Source organism: Neopelma chrysocephalum, unplaced genomic scaffold, assembly GCF_003984885.1.
Source record: "Neopelma chrysocephalum unplaced genomic scaffold, ASM398488v2 Primary Assembly neopelma1_22b, whole genome shotgun sequence".
Taxonomy (NCBI): domain Eukaryota; kingdom Metazoa; phylum Chordata; class Aves; order Passeriformes; family Pipridae; genus Neopelma; species Neopelma chrysocephalum.
Genome location: NW_020897690.1, coordinates 16,478,386 through 16,493,726, shown reverse-complemented (window position 1 = coordinate 16,493,726; position 15,341 = coordinate 16,478,386). Strand labels below are relative to the sequence as shown.

At 36.9% G+C, this 15,341-nt stretch overlaps 1 protein-coding gene across 1 annotated transcript in view; it reads left to right on the top strand.

Moving 5' to 3' along the window:
* Nucleotides 1-15,341, top strand: part of ABCA13 (ATP binding cassette subfamily A member 13) — a 168,444-nt gene that overhangs the window by 64,814 nt on the left and 88,289 nt on the right. The window contains exons 27-34 of the mRNA XM_027682847.1: nt 1,065-1,134; nt 2,172-2,306; nt 3,667-3,804; nt 6,887-7,073; nt 7,977-8,195; nt 10,467-10,663; nt 11,469-11,626; nt 12,027-12,257. Of these exons, the coding sequence (XP_027538648.1) occupies nt 1,065-1,134; nt 2,172-2,306; nt 3,667-3,804; nt 6,887-7,073; nt 7,977-8,195; nt 10,467-10,663; nt 11,469-11,626; nt 12,027-12,257 (1,335 nt within the window). The remainder of the gene's footprint in view (nt 1-1,064; nt 1,135-2,171; nt 2,307-3,666; nt 3,805-6,886; nt 7,074-7,976; nt 8,196-10,466; nt 10,664-11,468; nt 11,627-12,026; nt 12,258-15,341) is intronic.

Sequence of the window (15,341 nt, the reverse complement as noted above, 5' to 3'; positions counted from 1 at the left end):
GGGAGGACATTGGCATGATAAGAAGGATTATCCCACTTTGTAGGATTTGCAGGAAATCCAGGTTGTAGCTTCAGATGTGCATGCCCTTCTGCACCTGGGATAATTGGACCATGGCATCCACTTATCTGACCTGAAGATCCTTTCACAGTGGGCGTGTTCAGGGAGGGGCAGGCTTTGCTGGGTGAGCAGCTGCTTCTTTTCGGTTTGCTACAGTGGACAAAAGTGTTTTGGTGATTTTACAGTGTTTAAGCCATTAACCATTTCAGTATCTGACACTTGCCTTTGCTGAAAATCAGAGACAGCAGCATGTGAAAAAAGCAGTAATTATTAACAGAAGAGAGGACCCATCATGTGGTGAAACCCTGGCAACGTAAGAGGCGGGGACTCAGGTGATGGGAATTAGCATGAAATTCTCTGTACAAATACATAATCCATGCCAGTGGTGATTTTGATTTTTTTTTCTAAGAAACAGCCTATGTCATACTTCTTTCTTTAGAGAGTTGTCACGATGGGTTCCGCCATACTTTCTTGCTATACTACATCACTAACTTGCTGTTTTCCATTCAGTACTTTCGTGATACAGCACAATTGCATTTCTTCTTGAAATTCAAATGTTATTTCCTTGCACAAAAATGCTGCCTCAGCATATAGTACCTAATGTGCATGTTCTTTCTGCTTTTGCCTTTTCCTGAGTTCTAGTCTCGCAAAATTGAGTAGGACCACTGCTCTTATCACAGAAAGTAAATTCCTTTGCACACTTTTACATCATAAGTTTTCAGTACGTGGTAGATTTATGATAGTCTATGTCCTGTTATAAAATTAAATAACACTTCTCAATATTAATAACTGGGTCAGTGCAGCCCTTTAAGGTGGAGCAAATACTACTGAAGTTTGTGGGGGAGTATTGTTAAAACATAAAAGGAAATAGCTATCATTAGCCTAAGTGAAAAGAAAAAAAGTCTGTTTATTTTATGCTTGCTTTCATTATCGCAATTTATTTCATGGAACTTGTTGATAACGTTTTTATTTGATGTTCACATCCTCGTTCTCCTCTGGTATTGTAGTGTCTTCTTTCTACAACTGCCTTTGGGCAAGGAATATTTTTCATTACACACTTTGAGAGCCAAGAAATAGGTAAGCTCCCCAGAAGTAGAAGCTTTGTAATTATTTCAAAAACTAAAGTTGAAAATGTTTTTCACTTTGTTTTGAAAAAAATCTCTGATGAGTTAATAGGATAAATCAAGTCCAGGTATGTAAATGGATGTAATCCTTTTTTTTTACTAATATGGCGAGATCAGTATTGATGACACTGGATGTTTCAAACTACTAGGTGTTGAAAAAGTATCATAGTGGTACAAAAGTTGGTAAGAGTGGAAGAGAGAGTTTCAGAAAACATTACTTAAAATTGTAACAAGGTACTTCATCAAAATGACTCATCCTTACCGAAGGAATGGCAAAATGTGTTTTGGGAAGAACTACTTTTTTTAACAATCATAGAAAAAGAAGTGTAGAAGCAATATCATGACCAACTTTACTGCCAAAAAAAAGTAGCATTTTCAGTAAAAAAATATAATGCTTTTAATAAATCTACAACTTGGTTACTTTTGTTTTCCATTTAGCAATATGGTAGCTTTCTGTAGTACTAGTGTATTGCACCTTCTTTCTTCCTTTCATGTCTTCTGCAATATAATAAATTTATCATACAATTATTCAGTGAGTTTGCTCGTGGTTATCTCTGAATGCAATCGATGCACACAAATGCTTCTGAGTTAGAATTCACAGATTTAAATTTTCAGATTTAGCATTATAGAAATGACATTAAACTTTGTGTAATCGTTTTGTTTATATCAGCAGGATGGCTTAAAGCCTGATTCATTTGTCAGTGCCCCATTTTGTCAGTGTTGTAGTTCTTTTTCTTTTGCCAAATAAACAGCCCTTTCTAGAACAACTTCCCTGCATTTTCCCAACAGCAGTGTCACCTGCTGTTCTAAACAGAGGCATGTAGAGGCATAGCAATTCATTTCTATTCATTAAGATTGCTGTTATTAACTATGATTTGTTTCATACTAGTGCTTAAATACCCAGAAGTTTATGGTGTTGATGTGTTTGTGATCTTTAATGCTGTACTGATTTAGCTTTGACCTTTAAAAAATTATTATTATTACTCCCAGGAATTCAGTGGAATAATGTGCACCAGTCAATGGCACAAGGAGGATACATGACCTTTGGATGGATGTGCTGGATGATGTTCTTTGACTCCATTTTGTATTCTATAGGTGGCTGGTATTTCAGCAGTATTATTCCTGGTAAGATCTTGGACTTGTTCTTATTTTGTGTTTTTGAAGAAGTTTTTGAATAAAATAGATAGAATAGGCTTTCCTCGTTTTATGCAACTAAAACAAAAGTATGCCTTTTTCTGAGTTAAGGTTTTGATGTGACAAACTGTCTGACTGCCTTTAGGGACTGGGAAATAATGTTTTCCAACATACACAAATATTGAGTAGTGCTAACACATGGAATAGAATTTGTAGCAAGGCATGAAATATGTTTTACTTGCTTATAGGGATGACTAATATATGATAGAATTAGGAATGTATTGGAAATCCACAGTAACAGAGCTCAGTCTAGTAGCAAAACTTCCAGTGAAAATGACAAGTTTTCTGAATCAGTGCTTGGGCTGAAACCCATGAATAACAGCATGTTTTCAGATCAAAAAGGCTTCAGACAGCCTGGAAACTGTATCTTGCTCCCAGTCAGTCCACAGTCCAATGCATAAAGAAAACTCACTTTCAAGTATGTTTTCAGAAGGCAGTGGTTTGGTTTTTAAATTTTTTTTTCCTTAACAAGTTTTATGAGTATTATTGAATTGGTTGATGTATTTTCAATCATAGCCTCATGCCTCACTAGCTGTTTAAATTTACCTTTCCTCTGATTTGGATATGTCACCTTTTCTTCCAGTCACTTTGAATTTGTTTAAAAAAAAAAGTTTTCCTGGAAAGATAGGGCTGGGTGGAATATACAACTGAATTTAAAAAAACCTTTATCTTAAATTGACACCTGCCCTTCGGTGTCAATGAAACGTAACTCTAAACACACAGAGTGTGTATTGCGTGATAGGTAAGTGATGCCTGGAAAGATTGGGCAATGCCAAAGTTTAGGTTGTGTATAGAAGCATGTTTTTGCCCTTTCTGTTTGTGTGCCACTATAAATGTTTCTTATGGTAGCTGATTTGTTTACATTGTTTGGATAGTAATTTCAGAATAATATTTATTGACTGATGCTATGGATTATTTTTATAATAAAAAATAAGATTCTTTACCTTGGCAGGCCATTTGGTACATTTTCTTTCCTGTAGGTTAGAAGATTATGTTAGTCTGTGCCTACATACTGTTAAGTCTATGATCCTGTTACACTTTGAAGCTGATTTGGAGATGAGGTAAAGCACAGTATCACCGAAGTTTGATTATTCTATGGCAGGACCTGGTGTTATGAACAAATGCCTTTTTTTGCACTTTATAATAAAGTTTGTTGAGTGCAGCCAAGGATTTGAGCTAATTAAATGGTCTAACCAGGTCTTTGTAAGTAGTGATAGGACATTAGTAGTCTATAAACAGATACAAAATGACTATAAATTTTTCAACAGTTTATATCATAATTCTAATCTAGGAAAATTTGGATTAAAACACCAATGGTACTTTCCCTTTACTGTTTCCTACTGGAAGAATCTGTGTGGTGCAGAGAGGAGGAAGAGACATTATCTGAATTCTAATATGTTTTTCTTCAATGAAAACTTCCAAGAAAAAGGTCTGTAGTAATAGAATTTTAATAATGGGGTTTTTTTCTGAAAGGTGGGCTGATTGTGATCAATCTGCTTTTATCATTGCTTGTCCCTATATTATGTGTTTTGATCTTGTCACTTTCTCTCTTTCATTATACAGTATATACTATGAACATTATATACTAACTTATATTGTGCTGTCACCTGTAATGCTTGATTCATTCAGTGAAAACTATTGTACACAAATATTTAAGAAAACTCTTTGAAGTTGTAAAATAAGTATCTCTTTGGTTTATTGTGTCCCAATGTATTGCCTCTCTGCTTGGTTAGGATCTTTTGGAGTTCAGTGAAGCTTTTTGTACTCTTACTGAATCTGAAGAGTGTTGGGCTTTATTAACTTTTTTTTAAAATTGGCTTCCTATTTCAGTGAAAAAATTAATTTGTTAATTTTGTCCCTTCTATTTCTTATTTTTCTCTTCTGTAATCACTGTTCTTTCTGTCTCTGCTTCTTAGCCTTTTGTTTGAAAAGCAACTGTTATAACTAATTTTTATCTGCCTCCAGATACTTTCACTTCTCTTCTGTGTGTTTACTTGCTTACAATTAATTTAGGCAGGTTTTTTCTGTTTGTTTGTGATTTTTTTGTTTTGGGATTTCTTTTGTTTGTTTGTTTGTTTTGTGGTTTGTTTTTTTTCCCCTCTGCCTTTCAGTTCTCTCTGAGGACATTTAATTTAGATTTTTGGAATGAAGGAATAAGTCACTCTTACCTATATTCCATCTTGGGCCTTAGAATAACATTGTGGGTTGTGCTTTTTTGGAAGTTAAAATAGCTTGGAAATGATTGTTTGTCTGTAGCACAGGTGAAGAAGCTTAACAACTCAGCAGTTTTACAAACTGGTATCTCCTAGAGTAGGGCAGACTTCAGAATGTCTTGAGGTTCATTTAAACACTTGTGGGGAAACTATTTGTATGAATTTTTTCTGAATTTCTGCAATTTGGAACAACTCCATTTTGTTGAGATGATTGCCTTTGGTCCTTACCTGAAACAAAGATTTCCAGTATTTCCCTCTGATTTCACCACATTACTTACACTTGGTGTATTGCTTCTCCTCTATTTGACTGATTCATGTCATGTGGCTGATAGCAAATCCCCTTTGTGTGAATGCTAAAGCTGCCATGCAGCAAAGGAGCTTGCTGTCTTCCATAAGAATTGGGTGTCACAGTACCGAATATGGGGTAAATGCATTCATGGAGAATTTGCTTGGAACTTGCTCCCTGGTGATTTCTGCCCTTGTTCCGTACAACCCATGTAAGGGGTGGTTCCATGGGGGTGGAGAGCACTTAGGAAATCAGAGGTGTGCCAGGGAAGGGCTGGCATGTAGGTCCTACCAGTTGGAATTACAACTAGAGCAGGGCTGGCAGAGACCTGGGTGCTGAGTACCTGCTTGGAACTGTTCTTCGGAGAAGTCCTAAGGTGATCAGTTTAGTGGTTGCAAGTAACTTGAAGCTCTTCCTCTGAGTCTTACCTAAGATACATTGTCTGAGGCTCACTCTGCACTTCAATGTTTTTTTGTTAAGATCCAGGATGCAAATTTAGGAAACAGTGGAAAGGGCATAAAGAATGTTTGTCGATGGTTTTAGTCTGCAGACCGAAAGACAGAGAAGGTAACTGGGAGAGGTTCATGAGTAGGAAGACCTCAGAAATGTCACAACTGCTGGTAGTGCCTTTCTTGAAGGTGACCTCAAGTTTAGAAAGAACTTTTGCCAGAAGCTTAAAATTGATTGTGAAAAGAGCAAAACAGCTTTTTCATTCACAACATAAACAAACCCATCATTGAAAAAATTATTTAATTTTTTATTTATAATTTGATTTATGTAATTTGGTTCTTATATAAAGCATAATTCTCTGTTATTGCAATGTTTACATTTTATTTATTTAAAAGTATTACATACAATGTAAATATAAACAAGAAATATTTTATGTAAATGTATATTTCATATATATTCAAAAGGATAATTCTCTCTTCTCATAATTCTCATGCATGACAGTTTCTTTTTTTGGGCATTCTAATTTGGCTTGCCCTTTTTAAAAAGAAAAAAATAAATTCCACTGCCAGATTTCTCAGTTGTAATGAGTCAATATTACATGCTTATAATGTATTTCTGGGGCTACTGATTGACTGTGCCTCTGTTTGGAAATCCTTCCTCCTGACATTGAAAGAAAGGTGACTTTGGCCTAGTGGTTAGCGTGCAGGACTTTCACTGCTGCGACCACGGGTTCAAATCCCGGTCTCCTGGCCTGATGGAGGTCGTTAGCCCTGTGTGGCCATCCATCTATGAGAAGGACACTCTAAACAAACCTACGTCCTGAGGACCTCACTGCCATTGTCCAAGCTTGCTTGGCCCCGGCAGATGAACCTTAGGATTAAAGGGTGGGCTCAGTTCAGCGCAGGCTGTGTCTCACCTAAAAAATCCATTGCGCAGGCTGGAAAGGTAAAAGACCTTTCCCCAAATCTTCGTTCGCGAAGATGGGCCATTATGGTCATCTCAGTTTCCTCAATTGGTTAACACAGTTAGAAAGCTGCTGGAATTCTACTTGCTTTGAGCACCTTGAATCATGTTTAGACTAGGCTGCTTCTCTGAATCACTTTCCAGAGATCTGCTTTGCTTTGTTGACTTAGGAGAATAGAGAAGATTAACTGGCTATGCCTGTGAATGTTATGTCAGTGTTGTTTGCCTGAAACTGAACAGCACATATGAAGTAGCTCACAGAATTAAAATTTTCTCATACTTAGGGGCATAAAACAATTATTCAAATAATGTTATTATAAGTAGTTTTTTCTACTAGAAATAAAATATAGCCACTGTTTTATGACCTTATGGAGACATAACTTGGCATAACTACAAATAGGCCAAATTCTAAGCAAATATTAACTGGCCTTGAATCTTTGATTTCAGTGGAACTTGTGTCAGTTCAGACCATTTGAACATCTGTTCCAGGCTTTGGTAAATGGCAACAGGGATTAAATTAATTTGTTATTCACTTTGTACACACGCACATATGTTTAGATTCAGCAACCCTGCTTGTTTCGCTGCCCTTTCCCACACAGAACCAGCACCTCAAAATTGGAAAGGCCCTTGCACTGAAGGAGCCACTATTGGTGTTGTGCTGCTGTCTCTCACGAAAGAACACATGGATGGCCAGAAGGCGGCTGTTAAAGATCTCAGCCTCACTTTCCACAGAGGGCAGATAACAGCGCTCTTGGGACCTAATGGAGCTGGCAAGACAACAGTTATGTAAGTCTGACATTTTATGGTATTACTCTTCCTGATGGTATTACTCTACTCTGATCTCTGCTATACTTTTTCACTTCAAAATATTGTGAATTCTTTGCTATGCCTTTCCCCCACCCCAAATAAATATTTGATAAACTCCTCAAAGCACACAGAAAGTGAAGACTGTATATCTATGACACAGGCAATGTAATGAGTATAGAACTGGGTCTTCTGTGCCACTTAAACCATGATGTAATAGTTCAGGAGCAGCTTAAGTAGGAGCTGGGAATGTCTAGCCGTGGAGTTGAGCACACCTTGGGGGAGAATTCTTTTCTGGCATTCTATATGTACTCATCACATGGAGAGTGCAGAGTTTTATGGGGGTTTGTGCTTTGCCCCTAGAGGCTGTAAGGGACTTCTTTTTTTCCTGGCACTTGACCAGAAAAGAAAATAATGAAATGAAAATGACCTTTAAAAATGTCTCAAGTAAGAAGTCTATATTTCTACCTTTATGTTAGCTATGATCAGCTTTCGTCAAACTAGCCATGCAGTGTGGGACCTAATTGGGAAATACTCCTCACAGAATACCCTTGTGAAAACGGAAACAATCACCTGTTATTTTTGTTTGGGAAAAAAATGGATTTTGTTCTGCAAGAAGGGAAATGAAGGACTGTTGAGACCATAAAAAACAAAATAAAGAAACAACCAACCAACAAAAAAACCCCCCAAAAACCTCCCCCCCAAAACCCCCCAAAACCAAAACAATAAAATTGAAACCCAAAACACTAGTGATGTGTCTATAACTGTACTCAACTGAGTTGGTGTTGCGCTAAGGATGCTAGGACATGCCTCAGGAAATCCAAGTAATGACCTACGTAATACAACCATTGCATATTATCTTGCGGAATAATTTTTTTTTCTTAGATCACTGTTAACTGGTCTGTATCCACCGAGCTCTGGTACCATTATTATTGATGGAAAGGACATACGTACTGATCTGGCTGCCATCAGGACAGAGCTGGGTGTTTGCCCACAGTATGATGTGCTGTTTAACACACTTACGGTGCGAGAGCATCTACTGCTTTACGGGTCAGTGAAGGCACCCAGATGGACGGAAGAACAGTTGAATGAGCAAGTCAGTGGGTAAGTTTTCCTTTCATTTGTTGAAACCTGCCAAGTAAATCAGTAATGGCTATTGCAAACCACTCAAATAAAAAAGCGTAAATGCAAAAATTGTGAGCAAAAGCTAATGGAAACTTCAGGGATTTGTGAACTTTTAATCACATTTCGTGTTCTGAAGTCATGCTTTGAAAATATATTTCCTAGCGTCTAACCCTTACTTGAATATATTTGTAGTGGAACTGTCAATGTTTAAAAACCTGGTATACAGGACCATCAAACAATGATGTTTTGACTGGAGAGAATGGTTAGGATTGTAGCAGCTGCAGTGGTTCCTGCCTCATACTGCCTGCCTTGCCTCCCCCCTTGCTGGAGAGGAGGGTAGAAAGTAAACTGCTGTGCTTGCCCTAAATTTTTACATAAATCAACACTGACTTCATATATTTATTATCCTATATTTCCTCACCTGTAGTGGAAGGAAGGTTAGAAAACAAAAAAAGGCAGGTAAAGGCAGTCTTTGTTACAATCTTTTTAAACAGACCGTGTTTTCCATTGCCAAATCCAGCCTTGAAATGTTTTTAGTAAATGAAGAGGTTTAAAACCAAACAATCCAATAGGAAAACCAAATCAGAGCTCTTACATTACCTCAGAGGATTTGTCACTTCTCAGGTTGAAAATGTTTGCTAGTGTTTTTGTGCTAAAATTCTTTGATATAGGACTAAATCTTATTTTTGCATCATGTATATTAAACTACTTGTAAACTGTACAAGCTGAGATCTTGTTCACTGGTAGCAAAATGCATTTTCTCTTCCTCAGGAATAAAGTGTAGCTTTTCTAACAGTGTGGCAGTGTAGATACTTTCTTTTTACCTTCTAATTCACGATAGACTCTGTGAAGTGCTGAGCACTTCCATGCTTCAACGCAAATAAATGCCAAGTTGATGGGACTCCTTAAGTGTACAATTAGGCATGTGCAGAGGCATTTGTGCAAAGTAGCTTTCCTTTTTGGTAGCTATCATAAAAACCTGTTATTTTAAAATTCTGATCTGGACAAATTCTGATGTGGGACATTACATTCTCTCTAGAAAAAATAGAAACAATTCTCTAGAATAACAGAGACAAACCAAACCTAGTACTTGGTTTAAAATTTATGCAAAATAACGTTCTGTATTTTATGGTACTTAAACTGCTGAATTGTAATTTCAGCAGCAGTCTGTCACACTAACGGCATATAAGAACACTCAGGACACTGCAGGCCTTGCTACTAAGAAAAATTGAATTATTTTTAAAGGCAACAAGTGCTTTAAAAGACTTCAGAGAAACGAAGAAAGCAACAAAAGAATGAAACAAAATTCTCCTTTTATTAGCAAAAGAAGCAGGCTTCTAAAGAGATTAATTTTCCTCAATATATATCTATAGAACAATTACAGAAACCTGTTGTCTTAAAGATGAGAAAATCTCTAAGGGTAAATGGCATGGCTTACAGACTGCATATTCACTCAAATGATTCAGGAGATTAGCTTAGGACTCTTGAGCCTTTTATGTCTTGTTTGCCAGGCTTATAGGAGCTGAAAGCTCTTGGGTCAGTGACTAGATGTTCAGAGTGATGAACGATAAATTAATGGTGTTATAGTGCTGCCTTTATTTAGAATATTTCTACACAGATGCCAGATCATCATCAGAGGGCAAGGGCTGAATTGACAATGTCTTGTAAGGTATCTCCTAGTCCTTAACAGAGGAATTAGATTAGGTTAGATTAGGTAGTTTTATCTACCCAGAGATCACTAATCTGTTTATTTCACAAAAACGTATCTTCTAAGAGAAAAAGAAAAAAAGCTGCAGTGTTACCTTATTTACTTCAAATGACTACACATTTCCTAAAAACTCAGGCATTCTTTAAGGTTTTTCATGTAGTTGCAAAACCTGAAGCACTGCTTGAGTTATGAAACTAAGTCTTTACCGTCATTTAAAGGGGCTATATTCTGGAGTTTGCTAAGGTTTTTGGACAAATTGGTATTTATTTTATTGACCTTAATTTAAAAAATGTTGGTTCTTATCTCACAAAATATTTATCCAGAATTTTTGCATCAGATGATGATGAGCATTTATGCTTTGTAGGCAAAGAGATCTTTGTTTTCCTATTTGTTTTTGACACCAAAGTGTATAATCAATCAGACATAGTGATTTTATTGCTTTCCATTTAGAGTGACTTTTCAGTAATTCTTCTCTAACTGGACATGATGTGACCAGAAAAAACTTTCTTAAAATTAGTCCCATTTCTGTACTTCTATTTCAGAGCTCTGGAAGATGTGAATTTATCCCAACATCAGTACAAACCTGTTGGAGCTCTTTCCGGGGGAATGAAAAGGAGACTGTCAATTGCCATCTCCTTTATTGGAAATTCAAAGACAGTTGTTCTAGATGAGCCCACCAGTGGAGTAGATCCATGTTCTCGCCGTGGTATCTGGGATGTTCTTCTGAAGTACAAAGCTGGTACAAAGTTTACGCACATAATTTGCTTCCTATTTTCCTTTCTGGAATTTTGTCTCAATTTAAACTGGATAGTCAAAATATAGCCAAAATATTATCAGAAATTAAATACATTCATTTCTGAGGAAACAGTTAATTGAATTTGAAAACTTTAAGGCAGCCAAATGAGATTACAAGAATTATTTGCTGCCACACAGAAAGATGCCCAATCTAAAAGAAGATTGAACTTAGTTCTAAGACCTGTCCTGAAGTTTCTCCCCTCTCTCCAGCTTCTCAAAATTACTTCCTGGTTTCCATTTCCCGTCTTGCATATATCTGTATATATCTGTATATATCTGTATATATCTGTATATTTTGCATATATCGGTATATAGATGCATATACACTTCTAATGAAAATAGACTCATCAGTAAGTCTGCCACATTAATTTTTTAGGTGCCACAAGTTCAAAAATTGATTGTGGGAAGCAAACTCTTCAGCTAGTGAGCACTCAATTGGCTGTAATAATTAACAGTGAATGATCCATTGAAACAGACACTGACGTTATGTAGTTTTAAGGAATTTCTTATGCTCTTAAAACAGCTGGAGCTTCTAATGGCTTGATACTGCTTGCTATGTATAATACAGGGCAAAGGATGTTTAGAGCTGAATCTAACTCAAATTGTAAATCTGACTGCAGGTTTTGTTTGTGTCCTGTTTTGAAGACTCCTAAAACATGTTCCCTTAAGGTTAAAGGACCCTTGTGAAAGCAAGAGGTGTTTCTCTAGAAAGCAAGTTTTGTAGACATGTACCAATCTTTCTGATGCAGGTTGCACACTGATCTTTACCACTCACCACCTTGATGAGGCAGAGGTGCTCAGTGATCACATTGCCATTCTGCAGCGTGGCCAGCTGAGGTGCTGTGGTTCTCCCTCTTATCTGAGAGAAACATACGGCCAGGGACACAGTCTAACGCTCATAAAAAAGGTATATTAAAAATGTACTGTACAGAATTTAACCGTGCCTGCCAAGTAATAGCTGTGCATATTCTAAGGGAGGTGTATGTCTCTGCTGGGAAGTAATACCTGATATAGATTATTAGAGAGCCAGCAAAACATGTTTTTATTGGCTTTCTTGGTTGTTTTGGGTGGGTGTTATTATCATTATTGTTATTTAGACGAACATAATGACATCTTTGAAAATGATGAATATCAGTAACTAGCTGAAAAGGGCTTTGTCTCACTGTTCTTCATTCATGGGAAGTAGTCTCTGCATCCCAGGTGTGACACAGTTTCCTCAGTGGAAATTTTCCTGCATGAATTCTACTATCAAGTCCAATAATTCTGGTAATATTTTTTATGCACAATTATCTTTTTTTCCCTCATAGCCCTCTATGTTTGAAATCCAGGATCCTAAGAATATTGTTCGTGTCACATCTCTGGTACAGACCCATATTCCAGAAGCCTTCTTGAAAGAGAACAGCGGGACTGAGCTGACCTATGTGATTCCAGAAAGGGCAGATAAGGCCTCTTTTAAAGGTCTTTTTCAAGCTTTAGATCAAAGCCTTCAGCATCTACATGTGACTGGCTATGGCATTTCTGACACAACTTTGGAAGAGGTACTTGTAGTTTTTCTGTGTAATGGTATTTTCTTGGTTAGAGAATTTTGTGAGAACTTCCAGCTACTCTTGATTGTATCTTTCATATTCCACAACAATTTCCTGTGAGAAGCATGTTTTCTAAAAAGAAAAGCAAGCAAGTAAACACAAAAACAAAAAATCCAAATCAAGCAAAATCTATACTTTATAGTTTTGCTTTGCTATTAATTTCACTCTATATGACATATTTCTTATTTCAAGAATCTGATTTGAAGACTGATGTAACCTGTGTAACTCTTAAATGTTTGTTTCTGCATTAACCTAAAGGAAATTTCAAGTGTCATTGATTTAATGAGAAAAACTGTTGTCCTAAGCCTGTAGCACCAGTTCAGTTCAGGTGGCTCTTTGGACAGAAAAAACATTGCCGAGAATACTTTCTGATTTACAAATTTTAAAGCTTAGGACTTAGCCAAACTGTGGTGAAACATCCAAAGAATATTTTCTGTGTATACTGAGAGATAGAGACTTTCATATATGTATACATGAACATGTATACATACTTATATATTATACACATGTATGTGTGTGTATGTGTACCAAATGCACAGAGGAAGAGAGTCTGTTATACATCTGTATCACTTCTGAATTTACCCCTGTGTAAATTACCACATCAGTGTGAAGTTATTTCCCTTAGACTGTATTTATCCTGTCTGTAACTTCTAAATATCAAGATTCCCTAAACAACCACTGTTCAAGTACTCTATTATAGATCTATAGAAAAAAAAAATCACTTATTCATGTGATGATAGGAGACTAATGTCAGTTTTTATAGTTTACAAGTTTAATAAACATTTTACATAATGCTATGAAGTAAAATACATTCCTGCTATAAAATTCTATGGGGAAAGTCAAAAGTTTATTGAAAAGTTATTTCCTTCTGTAGGGTGATTAACATGCAGTAAGAAAGAATGCTGTTCACTGCCAAACTTTATAGATTTAGAGACAATGTAGATACTGAGAATACTTTTGGATTACATCCCCATGCAATAACATAGGACTTTCCAGAATTGACATGTATAAAGTAAATATGAAGTTGTCATTGACATGAGGAAGCTTCTAAGTGTGCTCAATCTATTGCTCAATTGAGAGCTTGCTTTTAGCTGTCTTGTGAAGGGGGTGTTTAAAAACCGCTTTAAATGTTGCATTAGATATTAATGTATCATTCTCTGGTTTGAAGATTTAATGAATTAGCTTGGGTTGATTTCTGTCATCTTTGCATCTCATCATTAGTTGTTGTTACAACCCCAATTCTTCATTCCCTTATCAAAAGCCTCTTTGTATTGGGAACTAAATGAATGGCATATAATAGCACTATTCATTCTATTCAAGGAATTCAATCTGGAAAAAAAGAACCCTGACTTCAAAGGAAGAAATATGTTATAAATTTTATTTTATCCTTTCTTTTTGTTCTCTTATGCACTCACCATTATTCTTTTTCAGTCTAAGGGACACTCACACTCTCTACAAATCATACTCTCTGAGGGAAACTGGACTTCCATTCATATTTCAAAGGAATCAGTTCTGACACTTTCAAATCTCACTAGTATTATATTTGCTTCATTTTAGGCTTTAGATATCTTTTCCAACCATTTGTATCTGTGTATTTTATAATGTTTGTAATCCAAAATGTTAACAGAACCAAAAGAAGGATAGAGGGGTGGATAATTAAATTAAGTGTACATTAAGAGCTGTCTAGAGGATGCTGTTTCACTTTCTGGCAGCTCTGGAGATTTCGAAGGTTATTGCTTTCTTGTTTTTCTTTGAGGAGAGAACAAAATGATTGAATATCTTCACAAAAAAGAGATACCTTAAAATTCATTAATTGAGTACTACCTTAATTTCTCTTCCTTGAAATGACTTTAGAGTTTTCCTCAAAACTTTCCAGGGAAAACCATATACCTCCTTGAAATATTTCTGCCCTGCTGAGAAGGACTTTGGTGTGCTGGTGGATGAGAGGCTGGACATGATCCATCAATGTGTGCCTGCAGCCCAGAAAGCCAATTGTATCCTTGGACTGCATCAAAAGTAGCATAGGCAGGAGGTTGAGGGAGGGGATTCTGCCCCTCTACTCTTCTCTGGTCAGACCCCACCTAGGGTACTACATCCAGCTCTGGGGTCCTCAGCACAGGAAGGACATCAGCATGTTGGAGTGAGTCCAGAGGAGGTACACCAAGATGATTAGAGGAATGGATTAGAGCACCTCTCGTGTGAGGAAAGGCTGAGAGAGTTGGATTTGTTCAGCCTGCAGAGAAGAGTTTGGGGTGACCTAATTGTGGCCCTCCACTGCCTGAAGGGAACCTACAAGAAAGAGGAGAGGGACTTCTCACAACAGCATATAGTGACAGGACAAGGGGGAATGGCTTCTAACTGAAGGGGAGTAGGTTTAGATTGGATATTAGGAAGAAATTCCATTCTATGCGGGTGGTGAGGCACTGGAATGGGTTGCCTAGAAAAGTTGTGGATGCCCCATCCTTGGAAATGTTCAAGGCTAGGCTGGATGGAGCTCTGAGCAGCCTGGTCTAGTGAAAGCTATACTTGTCCATGGTAGTGGTGTTGAAAGTATATGGTCTTTAAGGTCCCTTCCAACCCAGGCTATTCAGTGATTCATATTCTGTGATTCAGTTGGTTCAGTTTAGTTTGGTTTACTTGACAGAATTGGTGTGCAGAGCCATCAGCAAACGGCTCCAAGGCAACAAATTAGAATGTGGCTTTAGGTTGTCAGGATCTGCCTCCAGGGTCTAATACAGAAATGTCGGTCCAGAAATTTCTGGCCTTGCAGTTGTTAATGGCCAAAAGTGTACCCTGAAAGTTGGCAGGTAACAAACACAATCAATAACCACTGTTAAATGGCAATTATATTGACTAAGCAAAATATGGTTTATGTAACAGTCAGACCTTAGCAAGTCAAGAAATATCTTTCAACAACTATAAAGTACTTCACATTGACTAGTTTTTATTGTCTATTGTATGAGCTCCTTGGAAACAAGGAGTATTTTGTTATAGCTGATATCAGGTTCTTTTGTGGGAAGAAATAAATGGTTTCTT